The 13,884-nt window shown below is 46.7% G+C and overlaps 1 protein-coding gene across 1 annotated transcript in view; it reads left to right on the forward strand.

Annotated features, from left to right (window-relative positions):
* Nucleotides 1-716: 716 nt before the first annotated feature.
* The window catches only part of grm5b (glutamate receptor, metabotropic 5b), a 62,256-nt gene continuing 49,088 nt past the window's right edge, over nt 717-13,884 (forward strand). The window contains exons 1-6 of the mRNA XM_030381040.1: nt 717-1,334; nt 6,838-7,335; nt 7,679-8,134; nt 8,628-8,742; nt 12,270-12,344; nt 12,850-13,024. Of these exons, the coding sequence (XP_030236900.1) occupies nt 7,156-7,335; nt 7,679-8,134; nt 8,628-8,742; nt 12,270-12,344; nt 12,850-13,024 (1,001 nt within the window). The 5' untranslated portion in view covers nt 717-1,334; nt 6,838-7,155. The remainder of the gene's footprint in view (nt 1,335-6,837; nt 7,336-7,678; nt 8,135-8,627; nt 8,743-12,269; nt 12,345-12,849; nt 13,025-13,884) is intronic.

Here is a 13,884-nt window from a genome sequence, read left to right on the forward strand (position 1 = left end):
GTACTTAATCTCCGGTGTAGGCCTATCATCCGACAGAGTGGGGGAAACCACAGTGTTAAAGGCATATGCGGATAGATTGATCATCAGAGAAACTTGGATGGCGAGAGAGTTCGATTTCATCCATTTGACATTGACGCACACTTCTCTCGCTCCGTATGTCTTCTGTGTTCACCCGCCTTTGAGCGGGAAAATTGTCAGACTGGCTGTTTTGCCCCTTCTTACACACACACGCCCGCGCGCGCGCCAACACACACACATGCACGCACACACACACACACACACACACACACACACACACACACACACACACACACACACACACACACACACACACACACAAACACACGCACACACATAGACACACACATGTTCAGGTAAGTATTGTGTTGATAGAGTCGCGTGTGTGTGGTGTGTGTGTCTCTGTGTGCGTGAGTGTTTCTGAGCGTTTGGGGGGGATGTGTGTGTGTGTGTGTGTGTGTGTGTGTGTGTGTGTGTGTGTGTGTGTGTGTGTGTGTGTGTGTGTGTGTGTGTGTGTGTGTGTGTGTGTGTGCGTGCGTGCGTGTGTGTGTGTGTGTGTGTGTGTGTGTGTGTGTGTGTGTGTGTGTGTGTGTGTGTGTGTGTGTGTGTGTGTGTGTGTGTATAGGGGGGGGGATGTACGAAGGGAAGAAGGGAGTCACCTTGCGGTTTGCCGGGTATGCAGCGAGGCGTGCATCGCAGTCAAAGCCCCACAAATAGTTGGCGCCACCAGGTAGCATGGCTCTTTAACGCGACAAAAACAACCGATAAAGCTCAAACATAGGCTACAGTACTTACGCCAGTCTTGGAACAGTATAAGGAGACAAGGGAATGAAAAAGGAGCTAGTGTGAAATCAAGACACGAATTAGGACGTTGCATTGTAGCCTACATTTACAAAATCCAGTCCTCCCCCTCGTCAAGCTCCCCCTTTTTTAAGCAAAGACACAATATCGGACGGTACGCAATTGAAAAAAGGTACGAGGAAGACACGTGTGTAGATCGGTGGCGATAGTCGAGGCACACAGAGGAGACGACATGAAGCTGGGAGGCGGGAGAAGGGGCGGAAGGCGCGGAGAGGAGAGGGGCGCCGGAGTTTGTTGAGGAGCGGGAGGAAGGGACGCGCGCGGCACACTGTGCGTGATTGGAGAACCGAGGATCCTGGTGCGAGGCGAGCCACAGCAGCACTAGCAGCACACAGGTACAGCTCGCGCTCTCTCAGCCGTTACGGGACACTATAAGAGCCGTCATTTGAACACGTTGAACAAGCGTTGATTGATTCCTTCCACGGTGGGAGAGGAGAGAGAGGCTGGTCCATGAGGTAAAAGCTTGTTGATTGTGTTTAGTCCGTATTGTTGGGGGAGCCGTTGGACTCGTTGGGTGAGAACGAGGGGGGGATTTAAAGGCATTCGTTTTCGATGTGTGAGGCCAGTAAACCGTGTTCACACCGGCGCACGCGAGAGACATGCTTATTAGAGAGTGTGTCTCTGTCATGTTTTATCCGCATTTCTGAATCGTGTCCTCGTGCCGTGGTGAAGAAATGCTGGTTTTCCTTTGCGGACAGTATTCGTTGGAGGGTGAGCTGGGATGCACCAGTCATTGTTGTCGCTGATGTTTTTTTTTGTTATTGGCTGAAGTGTGTATTGTGGACAAATTATTTGACCTATTTATGCTATTGAATTTGAAGTACCGTCCAGTTTGTGTTTGGGCATCTATCAAATATTTATTTTCAGCCCATATTTGACAATTCCGGTGAGTGGATTCCGTGAGATTTGTTGACCCCCCCCCCCCTTTTCAATAGCCTGCTCATAAACAGGAAACCATTTAATCAGGCGTGTTTTTCATACAGCAGAATGGTATTGCTAATGATTCAGAGGAATGAGAAAGGACAACCAAATTATTATTATGGGACACAGACTCGGTATTACATTAGGTCGTTGCTCGTGGCGTTTCCCAACTCATCCAAGAGCGTGCCACCGTTTACACTAATGCCGTCATTTGTCTGAGCACCATGGACAGCTCCCTCGCGCGATACCACGCTAGTCTACTGCTCATCAGGTAGCACGCACACACAGACAAACGCACACACACACACACACACACACACACACACACACACACACACACACACACACACACACACACACACACACACACACACACACACACACACACACACACACACACACACACACACGCACACACGCCGCACACAGTAAAGTAAAGTCTAGCCACAGTCTAGTCTCCCATTCGCACTACACAGTTATTTTATGAGGATCTACACATTTACACACCAGAATACAAAAACCTTTTCCTCTGAGATCCCAAGTGTACACACAGCCACACATACCCTGACCTACTTATCATTCCACAGTTTATCTCCAGCCAGATTGCAAGATTTCGCGTCAATGTACTCTTATTGCATTAAAATGCAGTGCTGATTTCTGGTCCTCAACTTAAATCGGCTTGAAGCGAGTGATATTCGGATCTAGTCTGAGTGTTATTGTGGGCTCATTAGGATAGGCATATTCTTGCAATTCTTAACGTGGCGAAACAACTCTTATCATCTGACATATTGAGAGAGAGAGAGAGAGAGAGAGAGAGAGAGAGAGAGAGAGAGAGAGAGAGAGAGAGAGAGAGAGAGAGAGAGAGAGAGAGAGAGAGAGAGAGAGAGAGAGAGAGAGAGAGAGAGAGAGAGACAGAGAGAGGTGCATCTAATGTCTGTAGAGAATATATATGATTTTCAAAAATAAGCTAATATTCCACCACACGCTTCGTGACGCCACTACTCCAGAGTGGATCGGAATGAGGAACACCGGGACAGAGAAAGCGGAACAATGGACTAGAATCAGGAGAATGGGCACGGCTGCAAAGCTGAAGTCCTTTAGAATGTGTGTGTGTGTGTGTGTGTGTGTGTGTGTGTGTGTGTGTGTGTGTGTGTGTGTGCGTGCGTGCGTGCGTGCGTGCGACTAGATGTTGAATTGACATAAGGGTACTTTTGACATGTGTTTGTGTGTATTAATGTGTGTGTGTGGCCTGTGTGCTTAAAGTTAGTGGAGTATGTTTATTGGCCATATCAAGGCACTCTGATAATGAAGAGAGGGGATAAAAATATACAGCACAACACGCAGACAGACAGACAGACAGATGAACAGATGGAGCGAGTGAGTGAGTGAGTGAGTGAGTGAGTGAGTGAGTGAGTGAGTGAGTGAGTGAGTGAGTGAGTGAGTGAGTGAGTGAGTGAGCGAGCGAGCGTCCAAACTACTGAATGATCAAGGCCGATGAAATTAAATGGTTAAATAACATTAGTGCGAGAGAGAGAGTGGGGGGAGAGCTGTATATAGAGAGTGTAAGGGTAACCATGCAACGCTCTTAGTGGTTTTCGTGTGGGAGGGCTGATGATGCGTTGGTGCTTCTCTCCGAGTGCTGATTGAACAGGAGACATACGCGGTTAATAGAGGGTAGTCAGTGTTTATTCAGGGAACCCACTTTAAGTCCGGTCGTTTCATTGAGCTGCAACTCTGATACGGTCACAACACATCTAAATACAGAGATAGATTGATGGGCAGATGGATGGATAGATGGATACATGCATCGATATATAGAGAGATGGAGAGAGGGATGGATTGTGGATATAGAAATATGGATGGGTGGGTGGATGAATGGATAGATCGGTAAATACTTAGGGCAATGGATAGATACATTGAGAGTTAAGGAAACAGAGCTAAAGAGAGAAAGGCATACAGAGACAGCAAGTGAAAGAGACAGAAAAATAGAAAGATACACAGAGCTTGAAAGATAGAGAGGGAAGGGGATGTAGACTAGAGAGGTATGGAGAGAGAGACTGGTGGAGATGGAGAGCCAGTGAGCTCATGGGCGATGGAGGACCACAGTTAGTGGGATAATTAGTATGCTCGCTGCTCCCGCGTGAGCTCCACTTTGGAGAGGTGTGTTGTACGCTGTGATTAAATGGGATTGTGGTTTCCCCGTGACAATAGTCAGTTTGAATTCCTAATTTTGAGGTCAGCAAGAGAGAAAGAAGACAGTCAGTTTGTTTTGTTGATTAATGGTTCGTCCCTGCGACAAAGCTGTCAGAGTCTTAATAATTAGCCCCATTGAGACGGTTTGGTCTTGTGTCTCCCTCTCTCCCTCTCTGCTTTCTCTCGCTGTAGCAGCCTTTTTATTTTCCAACCTTCTCCCTTGCCTTTCTCTTGCCCTTACCTATCTGTTTCTCTCTCTCTCTCTCTCTCTCTCTCTCTCTCTCTCTCTCTCTCTCTCTCTCTCTCTCTCTCTCTCTCTCTCTCTCTCTCTCTCTCTCTCTCTCTCTCTCTCTCTATCCTTTCATCTCCTTGAATAATCTCACATGTCCTCCTTTCCATTCATCTCTCTTTACACCTCCTTCACCCTCTCTTTACCTGCCTCCCCATTTCTGCTTTGAGCTAACCTTCTCTCTCTTTCTGTCTCTGTCTCTCTCTGTCTCTGTCTCTGTCTCTCTCTCTCTCTCTTCCTCTCTCTCTCTCTCTCTCTCTCTCTCTCTCTCTCTCTCTCTCTCTCTCTCTCTCTCTCTCTCTCTCTCTCTCTCTCTCTCTCTCTCTCTCTCTCTCTCTCTCTCTCTCTCTCTCTCTCTCTCTCTCTCTCTCTCTCTTTCTCTCTCTCTCTCTCTCTAGTTCTCGTTCCCCTGCTCCATAGTCTCCATTCTCTCTCTACATTTCTTTGTTTTTAATCCACCATTTGCTCTCAACACCATAATCTGTGCCGTGGCCTTTATCTTGTTCCTGCATCAATGCTGGAGGCAAGCAAGTTATGGGCTAGAAGTCACCTTTTGCTGTCCAAACTCCCCTCCCCTCCCCCTCCTCTCCCCCTCCTCTCCCCCCTCCCACGACCCTGCTGTCCAGGGTCAACATGATGACTCCTTTGCAATGAATCGGTGGGCTTGTTGGGCTCTAAGGTCAAACACAGTGTTTCTTGCAAACTGCATTCACAGGCCGGAGGAGGGGGTGGGGGGGGGGGGGGGGGGGGGTGTTTGAAAGTCCTTGAGGCTGGCAAGCTGCTTCCTTCCTTGAAAGGGTGTGCAGAGCATGCAGGGTGAATGTCTAATAGTCTAATAAAGTACCTGATGTAAAGGACTCAGGCACACACAAAACCAATTACAGTTTTTCTCAGTCGCTTTGTTTCATTTCTCAGATCAGAATTGAAATTCAAAACTACCTGTTCAATCTTCACATCAGTGTGTCACATCCATGCACATGATTATGTACAATTCTCTGCTCTTTCCTACATTATCAATTGCTTATGTCATGTTGATCAAAATGTATTGTAATGGTCTCTATGGAATAGTCTCACCCCCACAACATTTAGGTATTAGTTCATAAGTCTTTATATGCAAAATGGTTGAACAAGTTGTCATAATATGTCAAGTATATTTCTATACATTTCTATACACTGGCGTTAGACTCTTTTTTTTGTTCTTTTTTCTAAATCTGTCCTGAATTGGTCAATTGCTACCAGGTGAATCTTGACTTTCTCTAAAGAACGGAAATGTGTGAGGTGTTAGATCAACCAACGATCAGCCAGTACTGGAATAGCTCAAAGGTGCATCTCCTGAACCATGAACTGGCAAGTATATATATAGCTGGAGAACAACACAATGTTACATTGTCTGAGAATTTGTGACCCAACAGACAGGAACGTCAGGAGTTGTAGGATGACTGCACTGTAATTCCTACAGCAATGCATGTACAGTTTTACCCTAAGGAGATGTTCACATTTCTAGCAATGACATGTTTTGTCAACAAATTACAGTACAAACAGTCAAAGCGTAAATGTGAATCTTGTCCAGTCTCTTGCAATCAATCTCCCACATACACTAAGGTGTAACTTACAATTTACAATAATTGTCTTCAATACATTAGCCATAGTTTACATCAGAACATCCCTCCAGAGTACACTGTTATATTGACAACATGACTAAGCAATTTGACTGTCTTATCCGTAGACAATGACACAAGGACTTGTCATTCTGATGGCACTGACATTTTCATTGAACCAGATATTTACTTTTACGAGATTAACTAAGGACTAACTTTTGAGCAAGAGACTGGCTTTTGCAGGTAATCCATGGTGTTTTGCTATTTGAAAGCATTGTTTTGAGAAATGCACTTGGTTTGCAAATTTAAATTCTGATCTGAGAAATGTACCAAAGCAACTGAGAAAAACTGTAAACACAAGTATGAACTGACAGCAGCAAAATGCTCTCAGGACAGATGTGGCCAGCAGGGGAGAAGGCAGAGAGAGGAGAGCTTGGGGTTGTTTGTAATGCCTCTATAAATGTCTCACCTGGAAGCACTGAGCAAGACCCTTTCTTTGGTCATCGCAACAAACATCGTAACGAGAAACAAGCCTTAAATCAGCAATGAAATTCAATTTGATGCTACTTTTTGGTGAATTGGATACATGAAAGGCTGTTCCACTGGATTTATATTGTTCACTGACTCTCTGGATGTAATTTATGTGATTCACAAATCAATCAAAATAGCTAATTCTACCTGCCCAGCATTTGTTCGAGTTCGCTGTTTGCTGTTTTACGTTTCAAAGGGTTTAAATCCTTGCTAAACTGCTCTACAAAATATTTACTAAATATCCTGACAGTGGTTCAACCATTTCACTATTTCAGGCAATAGTGCTTTTTTAACTGCATGGTTTAATTGTCTCGGGTTGAACTATAACGACCTGAGCTGCACTTGACACTTGAATAGGAATTTATTACCTTTTCAATTGACTGGTGAAGGGCACTGGCTGAAAGCACATCTTTCTTCTGTTCACAGGTTATGTGACTCTGCCCGTCTCAAGCTGTTACTATGGAAGCCAACTCTGCCTTATAATTGGGGGAGCTGGGAGTTTCTTTCGTCCAATGAGATAATAATTTTGATTCCTCAAGTTCCAATGCTTTCCTCATCTCTGTTGCCGTGAGGCTCTTGAAAAAAACGTTGAAGAGCAGAAACAGTTGACCACGAGGCAGACTGTCGACGACGCCAACCACCACGACCACCGCTTGGAAAACCTCTTCTGCCCATTACACATTGCAATGACAGTTCCATAGAACACCTGTTTCCTGGCACAGCTCTAAGCCCGTCGTAGCCATCATGACGCCCGCCGACCTGACCAATAAGATGCTCTGGTTGCTGCTATGCTTTGCCATGTGGGCGGGGCCTAAGGAAGCCCTCACTACCCAATCCAATGAGCGGCGAGTTGTTGCCCACATTCCCGGTGATATCATCATTGGAGCGCTGTTCTCCGTGCACCACCAACCCCCTGCGGACAAGGTGTGTGATGGTTTGTGTGGGTGTGTGGGTGGGAGTGTGTGTGTGCGGTTCTGTGCATGTGCGTGTCTGTGTGCTTGAAAGAACTTGTGGTGTTTGAGTGTTTTCAGTGTTTTCAAGTAAATTCTACCTTGTTGGTGCCTAGCTAGACCAAGCTTTTTGCTTAAGTTTAAACACTCCAAAACAAACGTAAATACAGGAATCATAGACGAACAGCAATCGATTAGACTTTTCACTTTCAATCGCTTGCATCGCAAATTGCTTGTGTTACACCCCAGTCCCAAATCAACAAATGATTGACGGCTGTTCTTCTATGCAATGGCCCTTTGACCCCCGCCCTTACCAGGTGCACGAGCGCAAATGCGGTGCGGTGCGCGAGCAGTACGGGATCCAGCGCGTGGAGGCCATGATGCACACGCTGGACCGCATCAACGCCGACCCCCGCATCCTGCCCAACATCACGCTGGGCTGCGAGATCCGCGACTCCTGCTGGCACTCGGCCGTGGCCCTGGAGCAGAGCATCGAGTTCATCCGCGACTCCCTGGTCTCCTCCGACGAGGCCGACGAGTGGGGGGCCGGGGGGGTTCACGGTGGAGGAGGAGGAGGCGGTGGGGGCGCAGGAGGAGGAGGAGCTCCCAGGTGTGCGGACCCGGCGGCCACGCCCATGAGGGGGAAGAAGCCCATCGTGGGTCTGATCGGGCCGGGGTCCAGCTCGGTGGCCATCCAGGTGCAGAACCTCCTGCAGCTGTTCAACATCCCGCAGATCGCCTACTCCGCCACCAGCATGGACCTCAGCGACAAGGTAGCGGCCCCGGGGTGTTAGCCATTAGAGGGGAGATGGATGGAAGGTTATGGGATTTAATGGGCCGGTTAATATGTTTAGGTCTGAATGTCTGTGTGTGTTGGTGTGTGTTGATGTGTGGTGTTTTTTGTGTGTGTGTGTCTGTGTGTGTGTGTGTGTGTGTGTGTGTCTGTGTGTGAGTGTGTGTGTGTGTATTTCCGCACCAGTCTAGCTGTGCGTGACGGGTAATACTAACCGACTTGAGGTGTGTGTGTGTGTGTGTGTGTTTTGTGAGTGTGTGTGTGTGTGTGTGTGTGTGTGTGCATGTGTGTGTGTGTGTGTGTGTGTGTGTGTGTGTGTGTGTGTGTGTGTGTGTGTGTGTGTGTGTGTGCGTTTGGGTTTGTGGTATATTTGTGTGGTGAGGGGGATTTTTTAAGATATCTAGAATTTCATTTTATTTTAATTTATTAATTCAATCTTATTTTCTTCCGATTCATCCATTGTGACATTTCAGAGCCTGTTCAAGTATTTCATGAGGGTGGTGCCCTCAGACGCTCAGCAGGCCAGAGCCATGGTTGACATTGTAAAGAGATACAACTGGAGCTACGTGTCCGCCATACATACTGAAGGTAATGAGACACACACACACACTGCGCTGAGGTTGCTCTGTTCTGCAGCAGTGGATGCCCTAGTGTCCTATACAGAGATGGTGTGCCTAAGGGTATTACTTAAGGGCATTACTTAAGGGAATAATTGAAGGGCACTACTTAAGGGCATTTTACCACGTGTGATTAGCAGTTGATGTAGAATGTGCCCCTATATGCATGGCTATGTGTATGGGGGGGGGGGGGGGGGGGGGGGGGCATTTAATTTAGGGGTCATTTCCTTTGCAGTCAGGGGAGTGTGTGTGATCGATGCAGCCATACTTGCAGCCATACACGGTGACAGACGCAAGTCTGTCACCGTGGCCGTGTTGTTGCCCGACTAGCGCTCAGCAATGGCCTGTGATGAGCCTTCCACAGGCTTCTGCCACCTTGGAGCGCTGGCTCAAGGTCGTGCTGCTGACGTCTCCTGCGTAGCCAGTGCAAGGGAGAGAGAGAGAGAGAGACAGAGAGAGAGAGAGAGAGAGAGAGAGAGAGAGAGAGAGAGAGAGAGAGAGAGAGAGAGAGAGAGAGAGAGAGAGAGAGAGAGAGAGAGAGAGAGAGAGGGAGAGAGAGAGAGGAAGCCTATATAAGGGGAGAAGACATAACGATGTACAGAGGGGGAGAGAGAAGGGGTAAACATGTAAAGAGGTGGAGAGGAAAAGGGAAGGGGAAGGGAGAGACAGAAGGAGACGTAGGAGGGAGAGGGTAATGGTTGCAAATAAGTGTACTGCTTTTTGTTTGCATGTATGTTTGTGTTTTTGTGCGTGTGATTGTGTGTGTGTGTGTGTGTGTGTGTATGTGTGTGTGTGTGTGTGTGTGTGTGTGTGTGTGCATGCGCATGGTAACATGTAGATGTTTTTAATTGGCGTAGTGTGTAATGGTGTTCATAAACAGTTATTAAAGTGTGAGAAAGGGAGATATGGGAGGATCATACAGGACACTGGATAATACAAGGGAGTTATTGAATTGCAATCATTAAATAAGCGCTTCATACGCAGTTTAACCCTGTTACAGCACACACGTCATTGAAAGAGAGCGAGAGAGAGATCAAGTATATAATGTGAGAGGGGGAGAGTGGGCAACAAAAGACAATATTAAGATAGATTGCTTGACAGTGAATTGTGAGAGGCAAATATCAATCCTAAGGTTCTCTGATGTATGTATAGGTTGGTATGTGCATGTTCTGCTTTGTGTGTGGTGGATGTTTGTCAGTGTCCTGTAGTCACTCCAGGCACTAAATCAGGCTGATTGATGAGACGCTGTAAGCACTTGTCCTTGTCTCTGCGTGGCTGACTAGGGAAGGTCCACTAAACGTTCTTTAAAATGTTTTTGGGGGTGACGGTCTGCTTGCTTCTGAATGCATGCACAAATTGTCGATAAGTATGTGAATGCCTGGGCCTTGCATGCATTTCAGTGTACCTGCATCATGTGTACGTTATATGTGAGTTTACCTGCATGTGTGTGCATGTGTGTGTGTGTGTGTGTGTGTGTGTGTGTGTGTGTGTGTGTGTGTGTGTGTGTGTGTGTGTGTGTGTGTGTGTGTGTGTGCGTGCGTGCGTGCGTGTGAGTGTGTGATTGTGTGTGTGTGTGTGTGTGTGTGTGTCTAGTAGCTCTCCATGTGGTATTATACCGATCACTCCTGTGTGTTACTACGGCATGTTATAACACGTCAGATTGTGATAAGAGGCAGGGGGTGCAGAAGGAATGACGGTCTGAAAGTGTGATCCAGTCTATTGCATGAACCACAGAGAAGTCCCCCAGTAGTGTGTTGAAGGTGAGCGTGGTTTGGGAGTCACGGTGTCCTTTCATTGGATACCACAGCGGGACTTTTCAAGACATCGGAAACCTTTGGGGGGGGGGGGGGGGGGGGGTTGTTGGCGTGCTGCCACTTTTCTGATTGGGGTGAGCGACAACACAGACCACTGGGTACCAGACTGGGGCTTTGGAGAATGTGTTTGTTAGCGTGTCAGAATCCGAATTCGGTGGTTCAGGGAGGAAAGGAAGGGATCAAGTCAGACAGGTGAGTTCAGAAAAAAATGTAGAGTAGGGGGAATTGAAGGATCTCATTTACTGGGGATGGATTTCAGTTTGGTGATTTGATCCCTAAGCCATCTGAATCTCCACTCCTGTAATGAATTTGTCATGGAAACGAAATCCCTCCGTTCACCGTAGCTGCTCACACATTTCTTGCTGACACTGTAGTTAACGCCTCAAAAAATGGGAACAGTTTGACCCCATGGGTGCTGCTGGGCCGTGCTGTTTTTGTAATGCACAGTGTTTACGTCCCCGGTTTAGGACTCCTCTCCTAGGAGAGAGCGACAGAGCCTCGTCCTCCGTGGAGGAACTTTATAGAGGAGGTATAGAGACAATTGTACCAGCGGCGGTGTGTCCCAGGGGAATGGAGCGGTGGAGAAGGAGAGACGTGACGTCGCTCAAACACGATCCCCTGCTGAGGCCGCAGTGAACTAGGTTACAAGACTTATCGGTCCCGATGATAGTCGCAACAAACCCATGCGTGTGTGTGGGTGTGTGCATGTGTGTGTCGCCAGGGCCCTGACTAGTGTGACAGAGGGAAGTGTAAAGTCCTGTAATTAGTGTCACAGTGAGAGGAATGAGAGACAGATGGCACAGATGGCCCTCCCCCTGCATGCACACACGCACGCGGAATCACCCACAAATACACGTACGCACGCACGGCGCACACACACACACGCACAAGCACACACAAGCACTTTTTTCTGTACTGTATCCATTCGGAATAATACATCCTGATTAATTATTCTGCATTTGATTCCCAAATGACAAACCAAAAATGACACAAATATGTATGGGGGAGAGAGGTGACAGCACGTAACAGTTCACAAGAGCAGGAGAGAAATACACTTCATGTGTTCTTTCTGCCGTAGAGGGAACACGAGGCTTGTATGAGAGACTAGTGTAATTGCAGAGACAGGGGGAATCCTATACTGTTGTGTGCCAATGTGTGGAACCCTTCATTAGAATCCATTCCAGGTCACCCACTTTTTCTTGCGAAGAGCGAGGGTTCCACACGTTGGCGTGGCCTCTGTAACTCTCACTGGAACACATTTTGCCTGTTACAAAAAGATCTCTCCAATGGTAAGGACTGTTCATCCTCATTGTATCCTCTGTGACTGCTGCTCTAGCCATCCATATATACCTATTACCTGTCACAAATCGATGTAACCATCTGTCTGTCTGTCTGTCTGTCTGTCTGTCTGTCTGTCTGTCTGTCTGTCTGTCTGTCTGTCTGTCTGTCTGTCTGTCTGTCTGTCTGTCTGTCTGTCTGTCTGTCTGTCTGTCTGTCTGTCTGTCTGTCTCTCTGGCTGTCTCTCTGGCTGTCTGTCTATCTGTATATATGTCCATCTGCTTGTGATACAGAACTAAAAGGCCTAAGAGGTCTCATCCCAGGGTTCATTTTTCAATGAGTGTGATCACCTAATTGACTTGATGAATTCTATGTCAATCTCCTGTCCTCTTTCCCCGTTTCCTAGGTAACTACGGCGAAAGTGGGATGGAAGCTTTCAAGGACATGGCAGCCAAAGAAGGAATCTGTATTGCACATTCTGGTGAGAGTCAAAGACTCGTGTATGTAATTCATAGAGGAAAAGCCGTCACAAATACGTTCATGAAGAGACGCTTTGCCAGACAAACTGGAATAAGAACATAAGTCCATAGAACATATCAAACTCATAGTTATTACTCAGAATAACTGCTTTTTAGCTGTTATCTCACAATATATAAAAAAATAAATATTATAGTGTTGAATTGTGGTTTGTTAATTCATTTTAACTAACAAGCAAGCTGGAATCCTCAATCCAACATCTTGTTTTAACAGCTTTGTGGGGGTTTTCATAATTTTCCCCTTCCATCGTTTGATTGCAACAAGCGTTTGAATAAAATATCAAAGCCCATCGTGTTACATTTCAGATGCTCTCATTAAAAAAACAAAAACAAACAACACGTTACATGCCAGGGCGTAGTTTGAGGTTGGTTTCAAAGCCGTTTCCTCTGTTCTTTGGTCTGCATTTTGTTGAAACATCTACCCGTCCATGTGGTTTGAAACCCTGGCAGGTAAGATCTGGAGCAACGCCGGGGAGCACAGCTTCGACCGGCTGCTGGAGCGGCTGCGCGCCCACCTGCCCAAGGCCCGGGTAGTGGCCTGTTTCTGCGAGGGCATGACCGTCCGCAACATCCTCATGGCCATGCGGCGGAAGGGCCTTGTGGGGGAGTTCCTTCTGATCGGCAGGTTGGTGGAAGAGGCCTGTTGTTGTTGTTTTTTTTGTTGTTGTTGTTGTTTGGGAATCATGAGAGGACATGGTTGGTTGTCAGCGTGAGGGGAAAGTTCTGAGTCTCTGGTTTAAACAGCGGCGCACATGAAGTGTTGGGTCTCCGGTTTGGCAGTTCTTGTGGTTGTTTGGTTGTTGTTTTTCATCTGGGTTCTTGGTTATTAAATGTGGATTGACTGTTGTAAGATTGGAGTCTGTTACTGAGAGGTGCTGGCTCAAACACTACAGGTGAACTGTTGGCTTGAAAGCATTTGCTCTTATTGTTGCAGCTTTTTGTGGTGTTATCGTTATTTTTCTGCCACTGGCCAGCAATACACTGAAGTTTGGAGATGAGGTTATCCTTGTTGGTTTGGTGGCAATCCTTCAGTGCCACTGCAGATTTTATCAAAATATTTATGTTCAATAATAGGTATTAATTCCTCCGCTTGGTGGGAGCTTTGCATTTAAAATGTTTAAACGGATGTTGTTTTTTGATTATGAGACTGTTCCCAAACATACAATTGGCAGGCTCATAGCTTTATGTATTTATATTTGTGGATATGCAGAGTTCTCTCTCCGTGTCTGAGTATCATGATTGCTCCGATTGCCACTTGATTTCTGTTGCCATGGCTACCCTGTAATTAACATAAAATGAATAATAATTTTGCACCTATGGCAGGATTGGCTGCTAACACGCAGGAATAAAAATGGACATGGAATAGAGTTGTGGTATCATATCATCACCAGTAGGTATTTCCCATTCTGTTCTATTCTATCATCCCCACAGCCACCTGTCCTGCGTAAAGAACAGAATCTGATCCCCATCTTTACCACCTCCATC

The sequence above is a fragment of the Gadus morhua genome, chromosome 16 (assembly GCF_902167405.1).
Source record: "Gadus morhua chromosome 16, gadMor3.0, whole genome shotgun sequence".
Lineage (NCBI taxonomy): Eukaryota > Metazoa > Chordata > Actinopteri > Gadiformes > Gadidae > Gadus > Gadus morhua.